This window comes from Canis lupus, chromosome 32 (genome assembly GCF_011100685.1).
Source record: "Canis lupus familiaris isolate Mischka breed German Shepherd chromosome 32, alternate assembly UU_Cfam_GSD_1.0, whole genome shotgun sequence".
Lineage (NCBI taxonomy): Eukaryota > Metazoa > Chordata > Mammalia > Carnivora > Canidae > Canis > Canis lupus.
Window position 1 is genome coordinate 17,563,450 of NC_049253.1, and position 22,321 is coordinate 17,585,770.

A 22,321-nucleotide genomic window follows, 5' to 3' on the forward strand; every position below is an offset into this window, starting at 1 on the left:
AAAGAGGAAAAGTTGATTTCTTGTGGATTTTGCTCTAAACTTTAACCCTCAGGCAATTAAAGCCTCTTTATCCAAAGTGAGTCTCTGGTTAATAAGGCCCCTTTTATAACCAGTCCGAAACACACTTTCAAAACAAAAGTTAGAAAGTTGTATGAACCATTTTCAAGAAAGATCTGTTTCTGTTCAGAATCGCCCTGACCTTTTTGTTGAAGAAGAACAAAATAATGTAGTAACAAAAACACAAGTGGCTGCCAAAGGAAGAGAAAAAAAAGTTCCTGTAAGAGGCTGAAACAATAAATCTCCTCTCTGCTGAACTCCCAAAGGGAGTGTGTGTATTTCCTCCCGTTCTTTATCAGAGCCCCCGAAATAAGTGGGAATGGGTAGTGGCTGTTCACATTCAGCACACCTTTTCCATTTGCTAATAAGGCCTTGCCAGGCTGGAAGGGAGTTGTCTCTGCCTGACTCTGGAGAGAAAAGCCACTGAGACGATCCACGGGCACCATGAAATTCCTTCAAGTGACCATCCTTTGTCTTCTTCTGCCCAGTCTTTGTAGCGGTAAAAAAGACACAGGTATCATTTTCTCTTATTCCTCTGATGGTGTGGATCAGAAATCACTAGTAGGGGACTCTTAACCTCAGTTTACCTTTGGGGAGCTTCCCCTGAAACTTGGATTCAGCAACTCATTGGCTGAATCAAATGTGTGAGTGTTGATTGGGGGAGTGCGTGGAAAAGGCTCAACAAAAGGGATGTTTGTTTTTACTGAAAGGAAAATGTTTGCTGGTAATGTGGACCTGCGGTATATTTGAGGGCACCATAAAGGTACTCAGAATACATGATAGCATTTTTTTGAGAGTAAAAATCTGGGGATGAAATGATACTTAAAAATGTACTCTTCTTTCTCAAAAATGCTCTCTTCTCAGGCTTTAAGTCTAGAAATAACAAGAATGTCAAGTATGGGTGAAAGGCTGTAATCAGAAATACTGCATTGCAGATGCTGGCCTATATTTTTCCCAACTATCTCTTGGCTCTGATAAATTGAGAGGTTGGATCAAGCTGCCTGGGGAAGTAAATATTACTGTCGACGGTGTAGGATGGGTAAAGAGGAGAGTCATTTGATTAAAGTTAATAACATTTACTCCAGAAATAAGCACATGTCTACACATATACACACATTTCAGAAATTTATAGACATAAAAATCCTACCCACTGACTGCAGTTTCAGAAACTCAGATATATAAGAACCACTATAAGCCCTGACGATATTAATGACCAGTTGCAGGAGATTATTACATCTGACTGTTTGCCCTTTCTGAGGGATTCCCCATAAGCAATTAAATTTAACAAATATTTATTAGGATCCTACTATGTACTCATCAGTGCAAAGAATATATAAATGATAAAGACATTGTCCTTACCAACAGTGTAAACGTACTGTTGGGAGAAATAAATATGTAATACTAATATAAGACAGATTTAATAAGTGTGAAAACCAAAGTATAAACTATAATAAAAGGACACAGTTGGGAAATATTGATTCTGAAAGCCCTGGAAAACAATCAGTTCTAATTTTATTTTGCTTGTTCTCTTTTCAAAAGTTTGCTGCCTACAAAAATTCTAATTTAGAATGATAATGTAGGAAAAATTATGCACACCTCTTCAGAGATATTTATCATTAATTTCCCAAAATACACAAATAAATTTAGGGCAAAATCCCGAACACTTCAAAAACATATATGATTGTTTATCTGGAGTTAAGTTGCATCAGGTATCAAGGCCAGAAATCTCACTTAAAAGAGTTACCAAGCATCTAATTTTTAAAAAATAAAGAGTATTTATGAGGGGCCACAGAAATCAGTGTGTAAGCTTATAAGTAACTCTTTGATATGCATGGGAAATCTTGATGCCATGGAAAACACTTCCATAAACAGATGTCAGATCAATATAAATTTGAAAGTCTGGGGACAGCCCGGGTGGCTCAGTGGTTTAGCGACACCTTCAGGCCCAGGGCGAGATCCTGGAGACCTGGGATCGAGTCCCACATTGGGCTCCCTGCATGGAGCCTGCATCTCTCTGTCTGTGTCTCTGCCTCTCTCTCTCTCTCTCTCTCTCTCTGTCTCTCATGAATAAATAAATACAATCTTTAAAAAAAAAAAAAAAGAAAAAGAAAGTCTGAGTTAGGATGCTCACCACTCCAGGTCTGTAAGCACCATCGAGTTTACTATTTTCCTGGCATTGTTAAACATTGAATGGATTATGAGTCTTTCTGAAAGCAAAATGAAATAGGATCAATAGAATCAGCCTGCAAAACCTCGCTGTAAGGAAAGACAGCAAAGTGGAGGACGACGCAGAGCTGACCTGGCAGGTTTTCCTATTATGATCAAATGAGGAAAATACCAACTTTTTTACCTCACTGGTAATGAGCCCAACCTGCTAATGGTATCTTCTTTCTAATGAACTATTAGCCCAAGTAAGATAATTTTTTATTTGAGCAGAGATAATGACTACATAATAACTATCTCCTTCAACCTCTGCCAACAGCTCTATTTGTTAACTTAAGGAAAGAGTCTGTAAAACTACTTCATTTGTCTTAGAAAAGGAAGCTCTAGCTCAAGAGCATAAATTGACCATGTGAGTGGTGCCTAGAAGGAACTGGAAGAGATTTTTCCATCCAGGTGTATGATTTTGTTGCACCTGGCTCTGCCTGTCTTATGTTTCCCTTCCCAGCTATGGTGCAGGAAATGAAGCATTTCCTAAGCTAATTTATTAAGTTCTTTCCCTAACCCTCTGTACCGGAAACACATTGATTTCAAAGCTTTGTACATTCCCCAAACTTAGAATGCTTACTATATTTCATCAGTAGAGTTGATTATTAGGAATGAGGAAGGAGGCATTTGATATGCCTTAAATTCACAAGTTGTCAAGAAGATCCATGCTTCTTTGCATAGTAATTTATTCCTAAATAATGATCTTTTAGAGAAATTGACTACTTTTCTTTTTCCTTCTGACATTTTTTGTCAGTCTCAGATTTAAATAAATACAATGTAGTCTTTTGTGCTCATTGTGAAAATCAAGTGAATCTTTCTACATAGCAGCCAGTGACTTTCTATTACTTGGTTGACGGTATAATATTTTACAACCTCCAATTTGGAAAGCTGTTCTGTTGAAATACGTATGGGAGGTTCCCGAAAAAGAACTGCCATTCTTTCCCAAGGTTTTTAAAATTGTATTTAAACCTGAACAGCCCCTTCCTGTGGCTTTTAAACCCCTTTTGCTTTTAAGCTTAAATTGATGAGCCTTTGAGTGTCAGGACTGAGAGAAGTTAAATGAAGAGGGATTCCAAGAGAAAGGGAGGCCCAGGAAACAATGTACTCTTCAAGTGCCATTTACTTTTTGAATATTACCTTAATTTAGGAAAGACTAAAATGTTTTAGGCATTTGCAGACAGGAACAAACATCATTTTATTGGTATCTGGAGAATTGAATTGCTCGGAGAAATTCATTTGTCAGTGATTGAACATTCGGTTTCATGAGGGAAAAATGGATTGAATAGACTGTAAAACAGAGAGTATGCTAAATGCTATAGATTTGCAGAGATCAGTAAGACTCCACTATGGCCCTTGAAATGGGGGAGAGAAGCACAGTCAAGTAATTATAAGTATGATTATATTGTAGGTCTTAAGAGGTAAATAATGGTACAGAGCTTAGTTTGGGGTGTGGGGCATCAGAAAGGGCTTCGTATCAAAGTGGAAATTATGATAAACTTTGACATTTGAAAGACAGGAGGTTCCAGATCGATGAAATTTCTTGAGAACATGAAAACATCAGTATATTCTAGTGTACACATGTAAGGAGGTCACAGATTGGACACAGGTAAGTTGTGGAAAATAAGGTTGGAAATAGAGCCTCAAGATATGTCGACTACCAGAGTGAGAGATGTCAAGTAGTTAAGAGTCCATAGTTACAAATGAATAGTGAATTAATTTAGAGTCTCTGAATGTGTTTGACTGTGGGAGTTATATGATTGGGCTATAAATTGGGAAGATTAAACTGTCAGCAGGATATGTTAGACTATTGCAATCAGGAGAGACAAAAGTTAAAGAAAATAGCACAAATGTCATTTCAAGTATGAAAGTCTGTCAATACAATGAAAAGAATGATCTGGGGAAGAGCTTAAAGGAAGTAGAAAGTTTGAAGTTTGACATTTTCTTGACTGGCAATGAGGGAGAAAGTCACTGAGATGTACAGAGAGAATTATCTGAATATTAGGAGCAGGGAAATGGTTTGGGAGCAGGAGAAGGGAAGGATAGATGGAGGCAGTTTAAGGAGAAAAATGATATATTTGATTTTGGACATGGTGAGTTTGAAATCCTAATAAGATATTTAAATAGAGATGTTCAGGATAAATTAATATCCCTGGGTAGTTGGAATGCCCCTGATTAATATCCCTGGGTAGTTGGAATGCCCCTGAGGGGTTGAGTGTTCTTTACTCTTGAAAACCCCAGAAGTTCTTAGTTCTGCTTATTGTAAGATTAATAACATAGAAAAACAATTTAATTCTCACCTAGATGCTCATATTTCTAACTCTCTTATGGCACTTTTTAGAAAAATTCTATCCTAATGATTGGTAGGCGTATCTTATTTCCTCTGCCAGACTCTAAGTACCTTGAAAGTAGAGGCCATATATAGATATATTACCATATGTAGTTAGTTTGTCCAGTAGCAGTTCTAAGCATACAATAAGGACATAGCTGAATGAACACATAAATGAATACTACAATTGCCTTCTTTTATTTTATTCATTTTTAATTTCTTCCAATGACACTCACCAGTTTACTGCCTTGTCCTTGTGAAAAGATTATGGACATGATGTATGACTCATAGCATATAACACGGACACAAGTGGATTACTTTGATCCCTGGCTATGGAAATAGGCACCAAATATAAGGGGAAATGTGCTTCTTATCAAAGGTAAGCCAATTCCCAAAGTCTAGCCAGGAGAGAAGGTGATAGGGAGAGATAGACAACCTAGTACCAGGTGACAGTAATTTACAACAAATCTGGAGAAAATGCTCTGTCTATAATCCTTGGGGGGAAGGATACCTAAAGACAGTTGGCTCTACTTTTTCATTTGGGGTATAAAATACTTTATGTAATACCTTCTTTTTTTTTAAGATTTTATTTATTTATTCATGAGAGACAGAGAGAGAAAGAGAGAGAGAGAGAGAGAGAGGCAGAGGGAGAAGCAGGCTCCATGCAGGAAGCCTGATGTGGGACTCCATCCTCACACTCCAGGATCATGCCCTGGGCAGAAGCCAGGTGCTAAACCTCTGAGCCACCCAGGGATCCCTTATGTAATACCTTCCTATAGTTAGAAATATTCAAAGAGAAACCTTATTCTCAATTTCTTAAAATTATAAAATGGCTTTCCTAAAAAGCAAAGTTCCCAAAAAGGAAAGTTTAAGAAAGTTAAGTAAATACCACATATCATTAATTCATGTGTTATTTTAGATAGCATTGCTTTAGAGCAGGTCATTTCACTTACTACTTCTGTTTAGTTTCGCCACTATCAGAAAAATTTTACCTAAAATGAGTGATTATAGGAAGAATGAACCTATATGCAAACAAATCCAATGGGAAAGTATTTAGTCCCCAAACCATTTGTTTAATGTTTTTTTTTTTTTTCCAGGACTCATTTTTTAAGAGTCTCTACTTAAAAGTAGAAAAGATCATTCTAGAATTCCTGTTTTTAAGAGATTCATAACAGTTGTCACCAGTTAAGTTCTCTGCTGATTTTATCTTGCTAATTGTAATTATTCAGATAATTGAGGGGAAAAAATGATGCACATGTGAGGATTTCAGAACGCTTTTATTTTACTGGATCATTGCCAGTCCTTTCCTTTTCATTGATGAAGGTACATTTCAAGCTCCAGGTGAATACTTTAACTTGTGAATAATTATCTGATTCAAGCAACCATGCCATTTTTTTAGTCATCACTTTCCAACTTCCTCTTCATCTTTGAAAACAATTTGAGATGCACATTTCTAAACACTGAATGTCAAAGCAGGAATGTACTCTAAGAGACATTCAATTCCTGTTGGTAAGTGCCTCCTTTCCTGTTGCTGAATTCCTGTGGGTCATTAAAGCTCTATCAGGGTAGGATAATAATGCCTGTTGGGTGTTAAAAGAAACTCTTTTAGTTAGCAAACAAGATCCTTTTTGTACTGTTGCAGACACAACATCAGCGTCAATGGGAAAAACATTAGTGATGCCAATCACATCCAGAAAGGCCAGTACACGTAGTTCCCAAATTTGGGACAAGTATAAGAAAAAAATCGTTTTTAAAAAATGAAAAAAGAAAAATAGTTTTCTAAACTTAAATGGAAGTTTTGTGCCTTGTAGAAATATCAGCAGAGATAATCATAACTAGTCTTCAAATAGAAGCAGCCATTGTGTATTAGACACCTGTGTGTCTTTCCCTGTGTGCTCTCTGGCTGTGTTTACTCCAGCCATTGTTATGGCAACCTGCTACACACAAGTGTAGCCTGACAGCACCTTACCTCATGTGAATATTTACCTTTTGCTTTCCTGTCTGCTGTTATGCTAACACCAAGGCATGCATCACCTGCAAAACCCCCACTGGCACTACTGTATGTCTGCCCTGGATGTTCAGGAACAGTAGCCCTCTGTGAGATAGTTCTTGCTGAAAGGGAGAATGGAGCCAGTGAATGAATGCTCTCCTCTTCTATTCCTGCTCCATTTCACTGCTGTAGTCCTCTGTTCCTTCCCCTGACTTCACTTTCCTTTACAGATTGTCCTCACCCAAGCCTTTGTCTCAGGCTCTGCTTTCTGGGGATATCCGGCACTTAATATTTTTGTTGACGGGAACATTTTGGTTTGCATGGTAGTGTATATCGAGATATAGACTTGTTACAGTTTCTCCAATACTTCAATTACTATACACCATCTTTCTTCCTCTTCACTTAAAAAACAAACAAAAAGCTTTGTCAATCTTTTGATGACTATGGTAAACAATATTCTGAGCAGGTCTAGTTCTAAGATAACATTCTTTATCTCCAATTCTTTGTCTAAATATGAGAAAAAAGATAACATTTGCCTGTTTGCATAGAGTCAGTCATGAATTATATTGTGTGGTGAGTAGCCAAAAATATTGAAGTCATTGACTTTATTCTTGGTGTACTGCTCATCTGAAATATGAACTGCTTTTTAAATCTGTCTATTCATATTGTGGCTTGAGTCCAAATTAGTTGTGTCAAAACCTAGACTCAATCAGAACTGGTCCAAGTTAACCCAGGTGAGTATCGTCCTGACATTTACTGGCGTCTACCATTCATGGTGCCTGGCCCTTTACACAGCTTATTTCCATCACAACATTTATGATTCTCATTTTTACTGATTAGGAAATGGGGCTATAAAGTTATACTGGAGCGATGTGGCTAAAATCAAACCAGAGGATGTTGTTCTTCAAAAATCTTCCTTATAGCTTGCTGTCTCCCAATGTGGTGAAATTGCAGTAGTTGAATTTTTCTAATAGGAAGGAGGAAGGATACTTGTCAATTTAGTAATTCAGAAGCCACTGCTGCTTCTCATAACGTCTTCTACTTCCTTTAAACCACAAACTAAGTGCCATGAATGAGTTTCTGTTTAGTGATAATGGTTCTCTTAAGATGCTGGATTCAATTAATTAGTGGAGGATGCAATGAAAAGAGTTGTAGGCATTTGCCTACCTACCCTTTGTTAAGTTAGTTGAAAAAAAAAAAAGATGTACTTGGCTACAATATAAATGTTAATGCAGCTAATATGGGACTTGGAGGAGAAGAAAAGAAGCAGAGGAAATAACTATTAATGCATTAATCACTTAGTGTCACATTTATAATTCTTTTGGAGCCAGACTGTTCAAATTCCAGCTCTGCCACTTACTCTCTATGTGAACTTGGGCAAGTTACTTAACCTTCAGCATTCCCAGCTTTAAAATGCAATGAGTGCAGCCTACATCATGGGAGGATTAGGGGGATCACATGAAGGGATGTACACAAAGTACCCACCATAGTGCCTACATCTGATAACTCTATAAGATTAGCTGAGGTTTAGAACTCAGAGTCCTATAGTTTATTATATCCCATTCCTTAGATAAATGGCTTTATTTCCAAATTGATTCTGACGCAAAAATCAGCAAACATTTAAATAATTGTAATGTTAATTCTTACAAAATGAAAAACCAGCACAAGAAAGTTTTTCATGGAAGAATCGATATGAGATACTAGAAAGGTGATTGCAAAGTTATATTTTTGATCAGAATATATACAGGCACAACTTGATAGATGCAGACTCTATTGTCTAGAGTGTCTTTCAGGTTTGTAGGTTATTTAACTCACCAGTCACTCAAATTAATAAATAAAATTATGTTCGTTTTAAATTTGGATTCTGACTTTGTACTCTTGAGAACTGTCAACATCCTCACATGTTATTACCGGTCTTAAAGCATTGAGCACTGCTCAATCTGAGAGGTGAGATATGTTAGTGGAAGGAACCTTGATTTTAATGTGAGAACCAAGTTTGTGTCCATCTTCTTAGTATGCTGAAATCGATAAAAATATTAAATGCTTCCTAGCCTCTCTTTGTCTAAATATGAGAAAAAAGATATTTGTTGATACGGTATTAGAGTTACATGAGAATACAAAAAAACCTATTTTAAGTGCTCTGTAAGTCATAAATTACTATTTAAATACTAGTTATTAGAATGCAAGCTAACATTTAAGTCACAGAATCAAGGGATTAATAGGAGGGCATTTCATAAATTTGAGAATTTTTCCTTATTTGATGGGTCTTTGCCATTCCACCACTGCTTTTTTTAGCTGTAATACCTTTATATGTTTTTCTATGGCTGCTACACATTCAAATAGCCATGTGTTAGAATAACGCTTGAGTTATAAAAGCCACACACACAAAACACAGAAAACCATTTGAATCACACATTGGGCTTATTTTTAACTGAAATGGGAAAAGAAATTATTTTCTGTGGTATGAACTGTGAAATCACCTTCTTAGGGCTTTCAGCAAGTGTGAGGACATAAACGCTGAGTTCTTGGACTCTGTCCCTGGGGCACAGAGGCCACTCCTGCATTTGTCAGCTCATGGTCATTGTGACAACTTCTCTCTCCAACAATGAGACATCCTTCAATTATCTCTCCCTGCAAATCCAATTTTAAAAAATGAGAGCCACCATTTTAAATGCACAGAATTAACTAAAGATTTATTAATAGTAATTGCATTGTTGGAATTAAGATAATGAAATTATGTGAATCCATAAGCTTATTATTTTTCTTTTCTTCTTTCTATTGCTGACAGTCTTTGTTGAGCACAAGTTTTATATTAATTAAAGTTTACAACTCTATAGATTTGCAAAGTAGAAGAAAGAAAAACGACACTACTACCAACCATTTAAAAACCTGCTGTTAAGAGTCCATTTACAACTTAACTGAATGTAAATCTGTTGGGAACAAAGACAATGTCTAATTGATCTTTTTTCCCTAGGACCTATCTTTGGACACATAGGCGATGCTTACTAACTAACTCTTGCTTTAATTTGGACAACTGTATTTCTTCAAAAATCAGCAGACTTGAAAATGTACAAGGCATTCCTGAATTTGTTTTCAGTAACTTGAGGACAATATTTATTTTTATCCTTGGCCTGTACTGTGGAGAAGTTTTGAGTGTCATTTTGGGATACTCTCTTGGTTGGCAGAACTGATTTGCTTTGGTTTATGAAATTGACTTGCCATCTTATTGTTGTATGATTAGCAAAAAAACACCCACATTTGGTTTATATTGACTGTTCAAATCACATAGGAATGGTGTGATCATCAGAATGCAACTATTGAGTCACTCCTGTCTCTCCCTCACAAGAAAAGTATGGTATCCTGTAATTCTATGTATCATTCACTGAGTAATTCTGAAACACTTAGATCACACTATTCCTCATCCCTACTAAAATGTAAAGTTATGGAAATGCAATTGTAAAGATGCATTGATTACAGATTTTACTGCTCTCTGAGGTCTTCATTTACTATCTTGAGTAATTAACTTTATTGTAATACTGTCCAGAAGCAAAGGCATTAGATAATTCAATTGTACCCAGGTTTTAAAATTTTCATTGATCAGTAAATAATAAAATGCTCTTTGGACAGCTGACAGGGAATTAACAGGTTTTTACTTTGCCAAATAAAAACACACAGCACCTACAACATAGACACCATTTAAAGTCTACTTTAGCTATCCACATATATTTGGCAATATAACTTTTTTTTTTTTCACTGACCTCTGACTAGTGTCCCAAGCAAACCCTGTGCAATGGTGGAATATATTGTTGTCTAAGCCAAGAGCCCTTGATCTTAGCTACCAGGGGCCACAAGCATACTGTGTGACTGAGCCAAGCAAATGTTTTAACTTATCAAGTCTTTAATTTCCCTGTCAATAATAGGAGTGCAGTTTGACTAAATGATATTAAAGCTTTTTTTCCAGATCTACAGCTGTCTGGTCTCTCTGTAACAAGCAATTTCTGTATATTTTGCTTCAAGTTATCTTGCTTCACTTTCATCTTGTTCTTTGTAGATTTATTCACGTTGGATCAAGATGCTCAATTCTATTCCCTAATGTTTGTTTCCTCTGGGAGTTTTCAGATAGGACTTTAAGAAAGTATCTGATTCACATGTAAAGGGTCACTTCTCTGCCATGAGAGACACTTCTCAGAATACACATCAACAGAAGACATCTTTTTCCATTTTCTATGTGGAATTTTTGTATATATTTTGGAGACGTGATGGCGGGAGGAATTCTTTTAAAACACACACACACAGAGAGAGAGAGAAAGTGAGAGAGAGAAACTGATTGACATTCAGAAAAAGATTAAGAGTAAAGATGAGATTAAAAGAGCCTGAGAAGGTGCCAGAAGCTGGGAGAAAGAAAAAAGCCTCTTGGAGAGGGTTGGAATGGGGAAATATCAGGAATGAAAAAGGTCAGGAAGAAGGATATATAACAAAAGCTCTAACAACTTGGGAGGAGCACTCCCCACAGTCCTTCCAGCTACTCTTAAAGACCTGGTATTCAGTAGAGTTTTTCTACTTCTTTTTTAAAAAAGATTTATTTATTTATTTATTTATTTATTTATTTATTTATTTGAGAGAGAGCAAGCAGGGGGAGGGGCAGAAGGAGAGGGAGAGAATCTCAAGTGGACTCCGTGCTGTAGGAGCAGCCCAATGCTGGGCTCTATTCCATGACCCTGAGATCATGACCTGAGCTGAAACCAAGAGTCAGAGGCTTTAACGAACTAAGCCATGCAGGTGCCTCAGGTTCTTTCTTCTTATCATTAAATCTCTTGCTAGTCTTTCATTCCTCCATCTGTTCTATTTACAAAATACTGTACATTTTTCAAAGTACTTCATTGATCAATTATACCATTTAATCTTTGCCATTGCCTAGGGGGTTGTGCAGGTGTTATTGGCTCATTGTCAGAGAAGAGCCCAAGGACACACACACTGTAATTGAGATCATTGGGTCTTAACATTTATTACTTATTAGAACCACTTAAGGTGACTGTTAAAAATAGATTTTCCTAGGACTCACTCCCCCCCCCCCCCCGTGGTCCCAAGACTTCTTCCAGTAAAATCCAATCAACTACACTCCCAGCAATTACTACAGATAATTTTTATATACTGGTATATGAACATACATTCTGAGAAATCCTGAACTAGATTCCAATTTCCTGACTTGTCATCTGAACTCTTCTTATTGCCCCATATCCACAAGATGACCAGAGGTGTTTACCTTTAAAGAAAAGTGCTAGGATCTAGTGCTTTCAGAGAGAATTTTGGTATCAATTCACTGTGATTTGTTTTTTCTTTTTTGTACTAGTTTAGTATAATAGAAACTAGATTTGGCCAAGACAAATATTAGTTAGAGCACTGAAATCTCCATAGATGCATAGGTTTAAACTCTAGCCTTTTTGACCATCCCATTGTAAGGAAATTCCATACTCATTATAAGATCCTACTGATTCCTTTCCATTCTACTATTAATCTGCTTCCTGTTTTCATTAACCCTGAAAGACCGTGGGCAAAGTTCCATTGCTGCTCAAGATTAACTACCTCACATAATAGAGAAATAGCTACAACATTCCCATCAAAGTTTTAAGTGGTGTCAGAATGTGTCTAACAATCCAAACACAAATATTTCTGGTTGAAGTGTTGGGGCCAGAGGAGCTTGAGAAGGTGTGGAGAATTAAATGATCAATGTTAGCAAATATCTTGTAAGCATGAAAAGAAATTAAGAAACTGTGATGATGCTATGAATCTGTGCTAGATATGCAGGAAAATTTGTAGTATTAGAGAATGATGAGTTGAAATTTGTCAACTGGCTTATCACCTGCCATTACTTAATAAATAAGTTACAGGAAGAAATCAACAAACTCTCTTCCAGAGTTCACAAACAAGCATCCTCTGACATAATCTACAGGCGGGTGTTGTTTGGCCTCACAGTTTTTTACGACTATGGGAAAATATTTGAAAATAAGAAAATTTCACAAAACAGTTAACAAAGAAGGAAATTAACAATCTTATTTTCAGGTTTTCTGGTAACTCCAGGCTTCATATTCCCTCATGGCAGCATTTAGTTAAACCTCAGTAATACATACCCCTCTAAATTGTGGAATGTTCTCTCTTCTACGAACATATGTGTGCTTATACCCTTCCTGAATCTCTCATTCACTTCTTTGTCCAACCTCTGTGAGTACTGGGGTTAATTCCTTCACTTATTTCATAGAGTTTGTAGGATTTCATATAAACATTAAATGTGCAATGTTCAAATATATTACCATGTTTGTGTTGATGCGATGGATTTTGAAAGGACAGGGTTCTGGAGAAGTTTCCTACAATTGGTTAGGCTTGCTAGCTCAATCTCAGAATTTTAGAGCCATATTCCAGTCACAAATTTTTTCATTTTTCATAAATAAGAATGCTTCTATTGAAATATAGCTATAAATAACTAACTTTGCATGGATTACTACCTTTTTCATAGTTGTAGGAAAGCATAAAACTTAGAAAATTAGGGATCCCTGGGTGGTGCAGCGGTTTGGCGCCTGCCTTTGGCCCAGGGCGTGATCCTGGAGACCCGGGATCGAATCCCACGTCGGGCTCCCGGTGCATGGAGCCTGCTTCTCCCTCTGCCTGTGTCTCTGCCTCTCTCTCTCTCTCTCTCTCTCTGTGACTATCATAAATAAATAAAAATTTTTAAAAAATCTTAAAAAAAAAACTTAGAAAATGAGTTAAAAAACTTAGAAACTACAAGTCATACAATGTGGTTAAAATTCTACTGTATTTTTGTTTCCTACCATCTCTTTACAATTTATTTGGTGAAAAAAAACTTCCTGCCTTTAAGAAAATATTGAAGGCCCACAGCTTTTTTGCTCATTCTTAAGGGAACAATCCAGTGGACAACTAAGTTTGCAGCATTATCAATTCAAAATTGGAATACACAATCCAAAATAATAAAGTTCTCTCCTACAGCTCATGTCAGTGTGGGATGGAATTCTATCCAGTGGGTTCTTTATAATTTCTCTGTTTTTTTTTTTTTTTTTGCTTTCCTGTCCCCTCTCCAGTCTCTTTCTGACCACTCTATGTTAGGAACAGAGTGAAGAAGGTGTGAGAAAGTTAAATGAAAGGTATTACTTGACCTAACACCATAAGTTGTGCCCTGAGCCTGCAGAATGGTGCATTTTTATGGGTTCATCAAAGGTGTGCTCTTGGGCCTCTTCCCCTTTGCAGCTCTTTGGTTCCTAAGAATGGATCCTCCTCCTAGAGGAATCCACTGGTTGCTCCTTCCAAAGCACTGGTAATCCTCTGTTAACCCAGAGTTTTAGATACTAAAGAGCCCAACTCTCTTCATAGCACTGTGGAATAGGACTCAAAACAGTTCTAAGATAGATTTGCATAACAGACCACACAAGCTTTGCCCCTTAGGGGTGAAGAAATTGGGAATGGGATTCAAAAGGAGTATTTTGCAAAGACAGTCTCCTGTAAAATGGTATCTATGTACTTATCTCCACACTTTTATTCTTTTCATGTTCCAGAGTGAGAAAAGAGATTCAAGTGTCCACAGAACAGGTTTTAGATATTTTATATGAAAAATTGTATATGATTATTTGTCTCACAACTTTGTGATATCACATACATTAGTAACTGAATAAAACTTTAATGTTCACATATGCAGATATTTTGTGCCAATCTTTCCTTTGAAACAATTAAAGACTTCAATGTGTGTATTCTCAAAGTTTAAAGTAATTATGCTATAAACCAATATTATAATTAGAACAATAAAAGTCTCCATATGTTTAGAAATTAAGACATTTCCTTATAAATAAGCTATGGATCATCGAGAAGAAATAATGATGAAAATTAGAAAATATGTTGAATATGAAGAGAAATAAAATATTTTATACCAAAATTGGTATGATGGAGCTAACTCAGTGATTAGAGGGAACTCTATTGTCTTAAAAGTACACACTAGAAAGGAAGAAATAAAAAGACAAAATAAACCCAAATGAAGTAGGTGGAAGAAAATAAGAAAAGTAATAGTGAAAATTAACGAATTACAAAAGAAACATAAAATGCAAAGAATTATATGTATATAAAATAAGATTGCTAAACTTCTGCCAATATTAATCAGGAAAAAGAAAAGAAGAAACAAACAAAAATGAAAAAGAACACATGACTATAGATGCTGCTAAAAGTTTAAGTAGGTGTGATGAGAAGCTTTGTCAATTTTTGAAATTTATATAAAATCAATAAATTTCTAAAAAATATAGCCTCTCAAAACTATATGTTTATACAATATAAATGTATGTGTGTGTGAGAGAGAGAGAGAGAGATAAAAAGAGAGATTGAGCAGCAGGAGGGGCAGAGGGAGAGGCAGATAATCTCCAGAAGACTTTCTGCTGTGTGTGGAGCCTACTCTGGGGTTCCATCTCACAACCCTGATGTCATGACCTGAGTTGAAATCAAGAGTCAGGTGCTTAACCAACTGAGCCACCCAGGGGCACCCAATAATGTTACTTTTATAAAACATTGTACCAAATATGCTAGCTAGTACTGTAAAATAAGAAAAATAAATATTACAATGATTGGATAAAAAAATAAAAACTTAGTATTTGGACATATTATGTTATGATTGTAAAAATAGAAAATCTATAAGAATTTACTGATAAATTATTAGAATTAAAGACCTAAGGTTTCTTGATATAGAATTTACATAAATTAATTGTATTTCTATCTATGCAATAGCTATTTGAAAAAGAAAATGTATCAAAATACAATTTAGAAAAACATCAAAAAAGAACACCAAGTGCATGTAAATAATTCTAATAAAGGATATCCATAATTCCTTTTCCCTTAATATAGGCATAATTTGTAAGAGAAGAAGAATAAAATTGATTGAATGAAATTAAAGATTAAAGAAATACTTAAAAGTTAGAAAAGTATACCATGTTCATTGAATTGGGCAACACAGCACTTAAATGATGTTAATTTTGTCCAAATAGACCTAAGATTCAATATAATTCTGATTAAGATCCTAATAAATTTTATTGTAGAATATAAGAAGCTGATTATAATTTTTTGTGGAAATGCATAAAGTCAAGAAAATCTTGAAAATAAGTCTTAAAGAAGAAAAATAAAGAAGGAGAACTTGTTCTATCAATTTTCAAGTCCCATAATAAAGATATAGTAATTAAAACTGTCAAATTGGTGTATGGTAGAAATATCAAGAATGGTAGCATTGATGCCACATAGATCAGTGGATAGACTTAAGAGCTCTTAAACAGACCTATAGATATATGGATATTTGATATAAAACAAAGATGGTACACATAGGGGAATATCTATATAACCTTATTTTAGGAAAATACACAAAAAATACTATAAATGAAGGACATATATTCTGTTGCACTAAAATTAATTATTATGTTTATCAAAAGAAATAACAGCAAAAGTGAAAAGATAGCCACAAAATGGGACAAGTTATTTGACATGGGTATAAATGACCAAAAAAAGATGCATGTCGAGTATGCAGAAAAACTACAAATCAGTAAGGAAAATGAAAACAACGAATTCAATCCCAAAACAAAAACAAAAATAATTTAGTCTTAAATAGGTACTTCATGTTTGAAAAAAATAGAAATACATGTATGCTCATAGCACATTTTTTAGAATAGACAAAAATTAGTGACAGTTCAAATGTCTATGAATTACAAAATTAGCAAGTAGATAATGGTTTAATTAACCATATGCAGCCCCAACAATGAACATACTGTAGCTATAATCAATTTTTAAAAATCTCAAAATATGACGTTGAACAAAACAAAAAATACTACAATATATTGCAATTTACATAAAGTTAAGAACATTCAAATTCAAATTCTATAATATTCAGATGTATACATAAACAGTAAAGCTATAAAGAAAGGCTAGAGGGCAGCCCAGGTGGCTTAGTGGTTTAGTGCTGCCTTCAGCCCAGAGTATGATCCTGGGGACTCGGGATTGAGTCCCACGTGGGGCTCCCTGCATGGAGCCTGCTTCTCTCTCTGCCTGTGTCTCTGCCTCTCTCTCTCTCATGAATAAATAAAATCTTTTTTTTTTTAAGAATGGCTAGAAACTATTACTATAAATAAGATTAGTATCTACCCTTTAGAGCAGTAGGAGAGGCATGTAATTCATAGAATATTCTCTAGAAGTTTCTGCACTGCTAAGAATATTCTATGTCTTAATCTGGTCATAATTACACCACGTTCTGGCTAATATCTATCATGATATGTATATTTTTGCACTTTTCCATCTATATTACCCTTTTATAATTATACCAAGAGTTGGGAGGTATGAATAAAATACAGAACCTGAATTTAAGAAACTTAAAATTGAAGCTGGGATCTATTAAAAAGAAAATAAGCTGTCTTATTGGGTAGATGATAAGACTCCTTAAGGTTTTAAGAGTAATTAATATATAATAGAAGCTTAATATATTTAATCAGAAAACCTTAAGAAACACCAAGAAAATAAAAACTATGGAGAGAAATGTCAGTAGCCCTCTGAAGCATTTGATAACAAAAGTGATCTCTTTTTAACAAATCTCTATTGTTGTTATTCATACAATATGTGGAGTTTCCATACACACACACACACACACACACACACAGCCCTCACCACAACTCCCCACCACATTTTTAGTACAAATCTCATAAGAATAAGGAAGATATTGTAGCTTTTTCTTAACACTGTATACCTTTAAGCTTTCATTTAAATGTTGTCAATTTCCTCTCAATCTCATTCTGTTTATCTCTCAAATTTTAGGTTTTCATTCTACTGTACTTTTTGAGATCAGAAGCTTTCCATGTAAGACTTGCCTACGCTCAGGTTTGGCTCCTTGTTTTGAGCTAGCTTTCTGCTGGATGTCACTACTTAGAATTACTTTAGCACTCAGAGGCATTCATTCTTTTTAATTTGATATGCATGAATTGACATGTAAGTCTTGTTCTACAAGACTAAATGCTGGCCTGAGACCCATTCCTAGCAATGCACCTCAAGATCTCTGGTCTTTGACAGGTGCTCTTCGAGGCTGGAATCTGTTTTATGATGTTCACATCAAAGCTTGCTTGCTATGCTTCTTGGTGTTCAAGACAGACTGTCATGAGCTGGAACAATGTTTAATTCTCCTGAAGACTTTAATTTCATTTAAATTCAACTTTCTCCAATCTCCATCTAATTCAGGATAAGAGAAATATTATTTAAAAACATTTGTAGTCATTCTAAGTATGGATAAAATATTTATTAAAAGTACTTAAGAGTAGGGGTGCCTGGGTGGCTCAGTCAGTTAAGTGTCTGTCCTCAGCTCAGGTCATGATCTTAGGGTCCTGGGATGGAGCCTCATGTTGGACTTCCCACTCAACAGGGAGTCTGCTTGAGTTTCTCTCCCTTTGGCCCTCCCCTGGATTGTGCTCTCTCTGGCTAACTCTCTCTCTCAAATAAAAAATAAAATAAAATACTTAGGAGCAAAGCCAAGTGTTTGTTTCCTATTGAATTATTTCATTATGGAAACACATGTGACTTTATGATTTAATAACAGTAATACCATATTTACACATTAATTAAGAGTTTACAAAGTACTTTTATATACATGATCTCTACAAAATCCTAAAATGCAGATAAACTGGTATATGTTAACTATTTTCAATTTATTAATAGGGTTTTACATATTTAAGTGAGTTTAACCAAATATATAAATGGATTAAATGTTAAACAGTCTCTAAGGTGATTGCTAAATTTTCTTATTAATAAATAGAATTATATCTTTTGTAAATTGAACACAAATGCTTAATAAATAGATTTTTCATTCTATGAGTTAAAAAAATGGTTGAATATATACTTCCAAAACTGAATTTTCTATAAAACATGTTCTGCATGTTTTATACAAAATGTGTACTTAGAGACATTTAAAAAAGGCTTACATTCACCAACTTGAAAGTACACTTACAGAACACGTTAAATATTAGTATCATGAGTAAGATAATATTACATTCTTTGGATTGATAAAGGAAATAAATCATTAATTTTATGCCATTACTCGGTATAGCCCTAGTACATAGTAGGGATTCAGTTATTGTCTGTTAAGTGAATTAAAAGTACTCATTAAGTTTTAATTGTGTGGTTTAAGAATAGCATACATAGAAATTCTAAGGATAGGATAGTCATTGTAGACAGAACTAATAAGTAAGGCTTCATGCAGATGGCACAACTTCAGCTGAACTTTAAAAAAATTATTCATGTTCTCTAAGATTTTTATTAAATTTTATAAAAATGAGGAAAAACATGAGCAAAACCTCAGAGTAGAAAAAAAATGCCATATTTAAGAGATGGCAAAGGAACCAGCTTATCTGTTGGAAACAATGGGAAGGTTGTGTGTGTAGATTCAGGTTATAAATAAAACTTAGTTTTTTTTTTCTAAAATACAGAAATTCATTTTTCAATATTTAATAATCTCTGGGCTTGAAAGTCACTCAGCAAATTGTAAGTATTGTGGTAGCCAATCTCCAAGATGGCCTCCAATGATCCTTGCTTCTTGGTATTCAAGCATTTGGGTGGAACATTCTCACACTTAATTAAGGCTGATTTGTTTGACTCACAGAATACAGTGAAAGGGGTGTTGTGTGATTTCCAAGGCCTAGGCAGTAAAAAACATTATGGCTTCTACCTCAGTCTCTCAGATTGCTTTCTCTGGAGGAAGCCAGCCATCGCGTGGTGAGAACAATCAGGCAACCCTGTGGAGAGACCTAGTGGAGTAAAACTGACAGCCAGCACCAACTTGCCAGCAGTGTGAATGAGCCATCTCATAAATGGATCTTCCAGACCCATCACACCCTGAGCTGATTGCTGCCCCAGCTGCAATCTCTACAGACTGCTATCTTCTTAGAGATTCAAAGCCAGAATTGCTCCAAGCTGCTCTCAAGTTACTTCCCCCCCAAAATTAGGAGAGATAATAAACAACTGTCTACAGACATGTGTTTAGGCATGATTTGTTGTGCAGCAATGTATGGCTAATATTAAGTGCCATCATTCAAATTTGTAATACATTCAAGTTTTTTGTGGAAATTTAATATTCAGCTCAGAAAGAACACCTTGTATCAAGGGAATTTTTCTAGAGGTCAGGGTAAATTATTTTCTCTCAAACTCTATCCACAGTACATGTTTAATTCATACTGACTGAATTTATTTAATTGATCCATTATTTACTTGTTCCATAAAGATAGAATGTCTTTAAGATTATATCTCTTGCCTCTTCCTATTACATGCTTCAAGTACAGAGGTTTAATTTGCTGATGAAGACTGGTGCAGATAGAACTAGAATATTGCTTTATCACCTTGTTTGTAGTACTAGAATAATTATAATAGCATTACATTTTATAAGCAACATAGTTTTTTCTATAGTTCTATTACCAACATAGATACTTTAAAAGTTATACATTGTAATTAATAGAAGATATAATGTTATTTTCCTTGAAAATACATTTTTCTAATGAATTTGGCTTAGTCTTCATTTGCATTTCTTGATGTGCTTACATGACAATTACTGGTAACTATATTTGCGCATTTATATCTCTGAATATTGGTAAAATAATTAGTAATTTTTTCATCTAGTGAAACATCAGAAATTTTAAGGTGGAATTATTTTCACTTTTATTCACATATTGGAAAATTAAGTTAGAGACACAAATGATATTACAGAAGCAAATTTGAGAAGGATTAAATACAGTGTCAGATATTGTTTTCTCAGATTAAATAGTAAATCATTCCAACTCCTTTTTCTTCTACTGGAATCCAATTTCCATCTTTATTCACATTAGTTCTTCTTTGGCAGTTTTGCTCCTACTTGTTTAAAATGCAGAGATCAAAATTGAATTCATGTTAAAATAAGAATCTGACCAGTATTAAGCAAATAGCTATTGTTACTTCTCAGTTATATAACAAGATCTATCACTATAGTTCCATTTGCAAGTATAATTTTAAGATAAAATATTATATTAATTCATTATTTTTTACTTAGAGTTTCCTTTGGCTTTATATCTTTACCTGATGTACTTAGTTTTATACTACTCTACTAAACTAGTATACTCTTTACTTTGCTCTTTTATTGTTCACTTGATATTTATTGCGACTGAACTTTATCTTATAAATAAACAATAATTTATCTAATTATATTAATATTGTTAATTTCCTTATTACCCGAAATGTTAAAAAGTGTTCAACATACTATCCTTTAAAAACTTAATTTGGATTTTTTTTTAAAGATTTTATTTATTTATTCATGAGAGACAGAGAGAGAGGCAGAGATGTAGGCAGAGGGAGAAGCAGGCTCCCTGTGGGGAGCCCAGGACCCTGTGATCATGACCTGAGCCAAAGGCAGATGCTCAACCATTGAGCTGCTCAGGTGTCCCTGGATTTTGTTTTCAATGTAAAGATTGGATTCATTTGAAATGCTGTGCTACGTTATTTTCATAAATTGATTCTTGTCTTTACTGCCTTATATTTCACCTAATTTGTTGATGATGATGTCATATGAGACAACAATCAAAAGCTTTCCTAAAGTCTAAATTTATTGCTGTAGGTCTCTAGGTAAGTCTAATATTTAAGACATTCAATGATTATTAATCATCTATTCAGCCTTTACTTTCTGCTGTAGTATCAGTTCCTAAAACAATGCCAGGGAGCTCTAAGCTTATTTGACTTTGTTTTTAAAAGAACTTGGGAATAATGTATGCTGGTATGAGGAGAAAAAGGAAGAATAGAAAATAGGGCTGACTTTCTGCTATATGGAAAAACTATAATTTGGTGCATTACAAGCTACTTTAAGGGTGACCTTAAAAGATTTTTGCCTGGAACAGTATTTCCAGGGCACATATTGAGTACAATTGGTGGTACTTGAGATAATTTAGGGAATGAATGTCAGGGAGTTAAATAACTTGGACTTGAATTTCTATTATACTTTTGGTTATCTCAGTGTATGTTTTGTGTTCTTATGTCTTTGTTATAGTCTAACATTCACTAATTTTAGGCCTTTCAACATAGACCCTGCAGGATCAAGCATGAGGCCACCATAGTATCTATGTGGAATATGATTTTTTATAGTTTTTATTTTTCTGGTTACTTTAATAACTAGAGATCTTACTCTTCTTTTGTGAAACTAATAGAATATTTTTTAACAACTGGATTAAATTTTAAGCAATTTAACTTTTTAAGAAAAAAATAAGGACTAACAGAGTGAAGGATACATAAAGGAAAGGGTAAAGGATATGAAAAAATTCACAAAAGTGGTACAGGAGTGGACAAAATTTTGGACACACTTTCCTAGAGGTTAAACATCAGGAGTCTACTCTAGCCAACTTTGGTATTTCCTTTGCCAATTCTTTTTTCCTTGCTAATGGGTTGTTAAAATGAACAAGCAGTCTGAGGACACTTTGGTAGTTGGTAAGTGACTCTTCTGAACTTAGCAAATACATTTTACCTCAACCTTTGTCACCAGGAGAATATGAAGAATAATGATTTCAAATGTTACAGAAGTCTCATTGGAGGTAAGAAAAAATGCCAACAACACAGAAAATGTCCCACAAATTATCCCCAGATTTTGAAGTGACCCTATATCAGGAAAAATATCACAAATCCAAATTTATCCACTATTCAACACTACAGAGGTCACATAAAAGCAG

The 22,321-nt window shown here is 34.8% G+C and overlaps 1 protein-coding gene across 2 annotated transcripts in view; it reads left to right on the forward strand.

The window, feature by feature from the left end:
* The first annotated feature begins 326 nt into the window (after window positions 1–326).
* The window catches only part of EMCN (endomucin), a 119,925-nt gene continuing 97,930 nt past the window's right edge, over window positions 327–22,321 (forward strand). Inside the window, exon 1 of one of the 2 annotated variants that reach the window (XM_038582027.1) lies at window positions 327–571. In XM_038582027.1, coding sequence (XP_038437955.1) covers window positions 502–571 — 70 coding nt within the window. In that variant the 5' untranslated portion in view covers window positions 327–501. The remainder of the gene's footprint in view (window positions 572–22,321) is intronic. The other variant, XM_038582026.1, reaches the window with a different exon arrangement.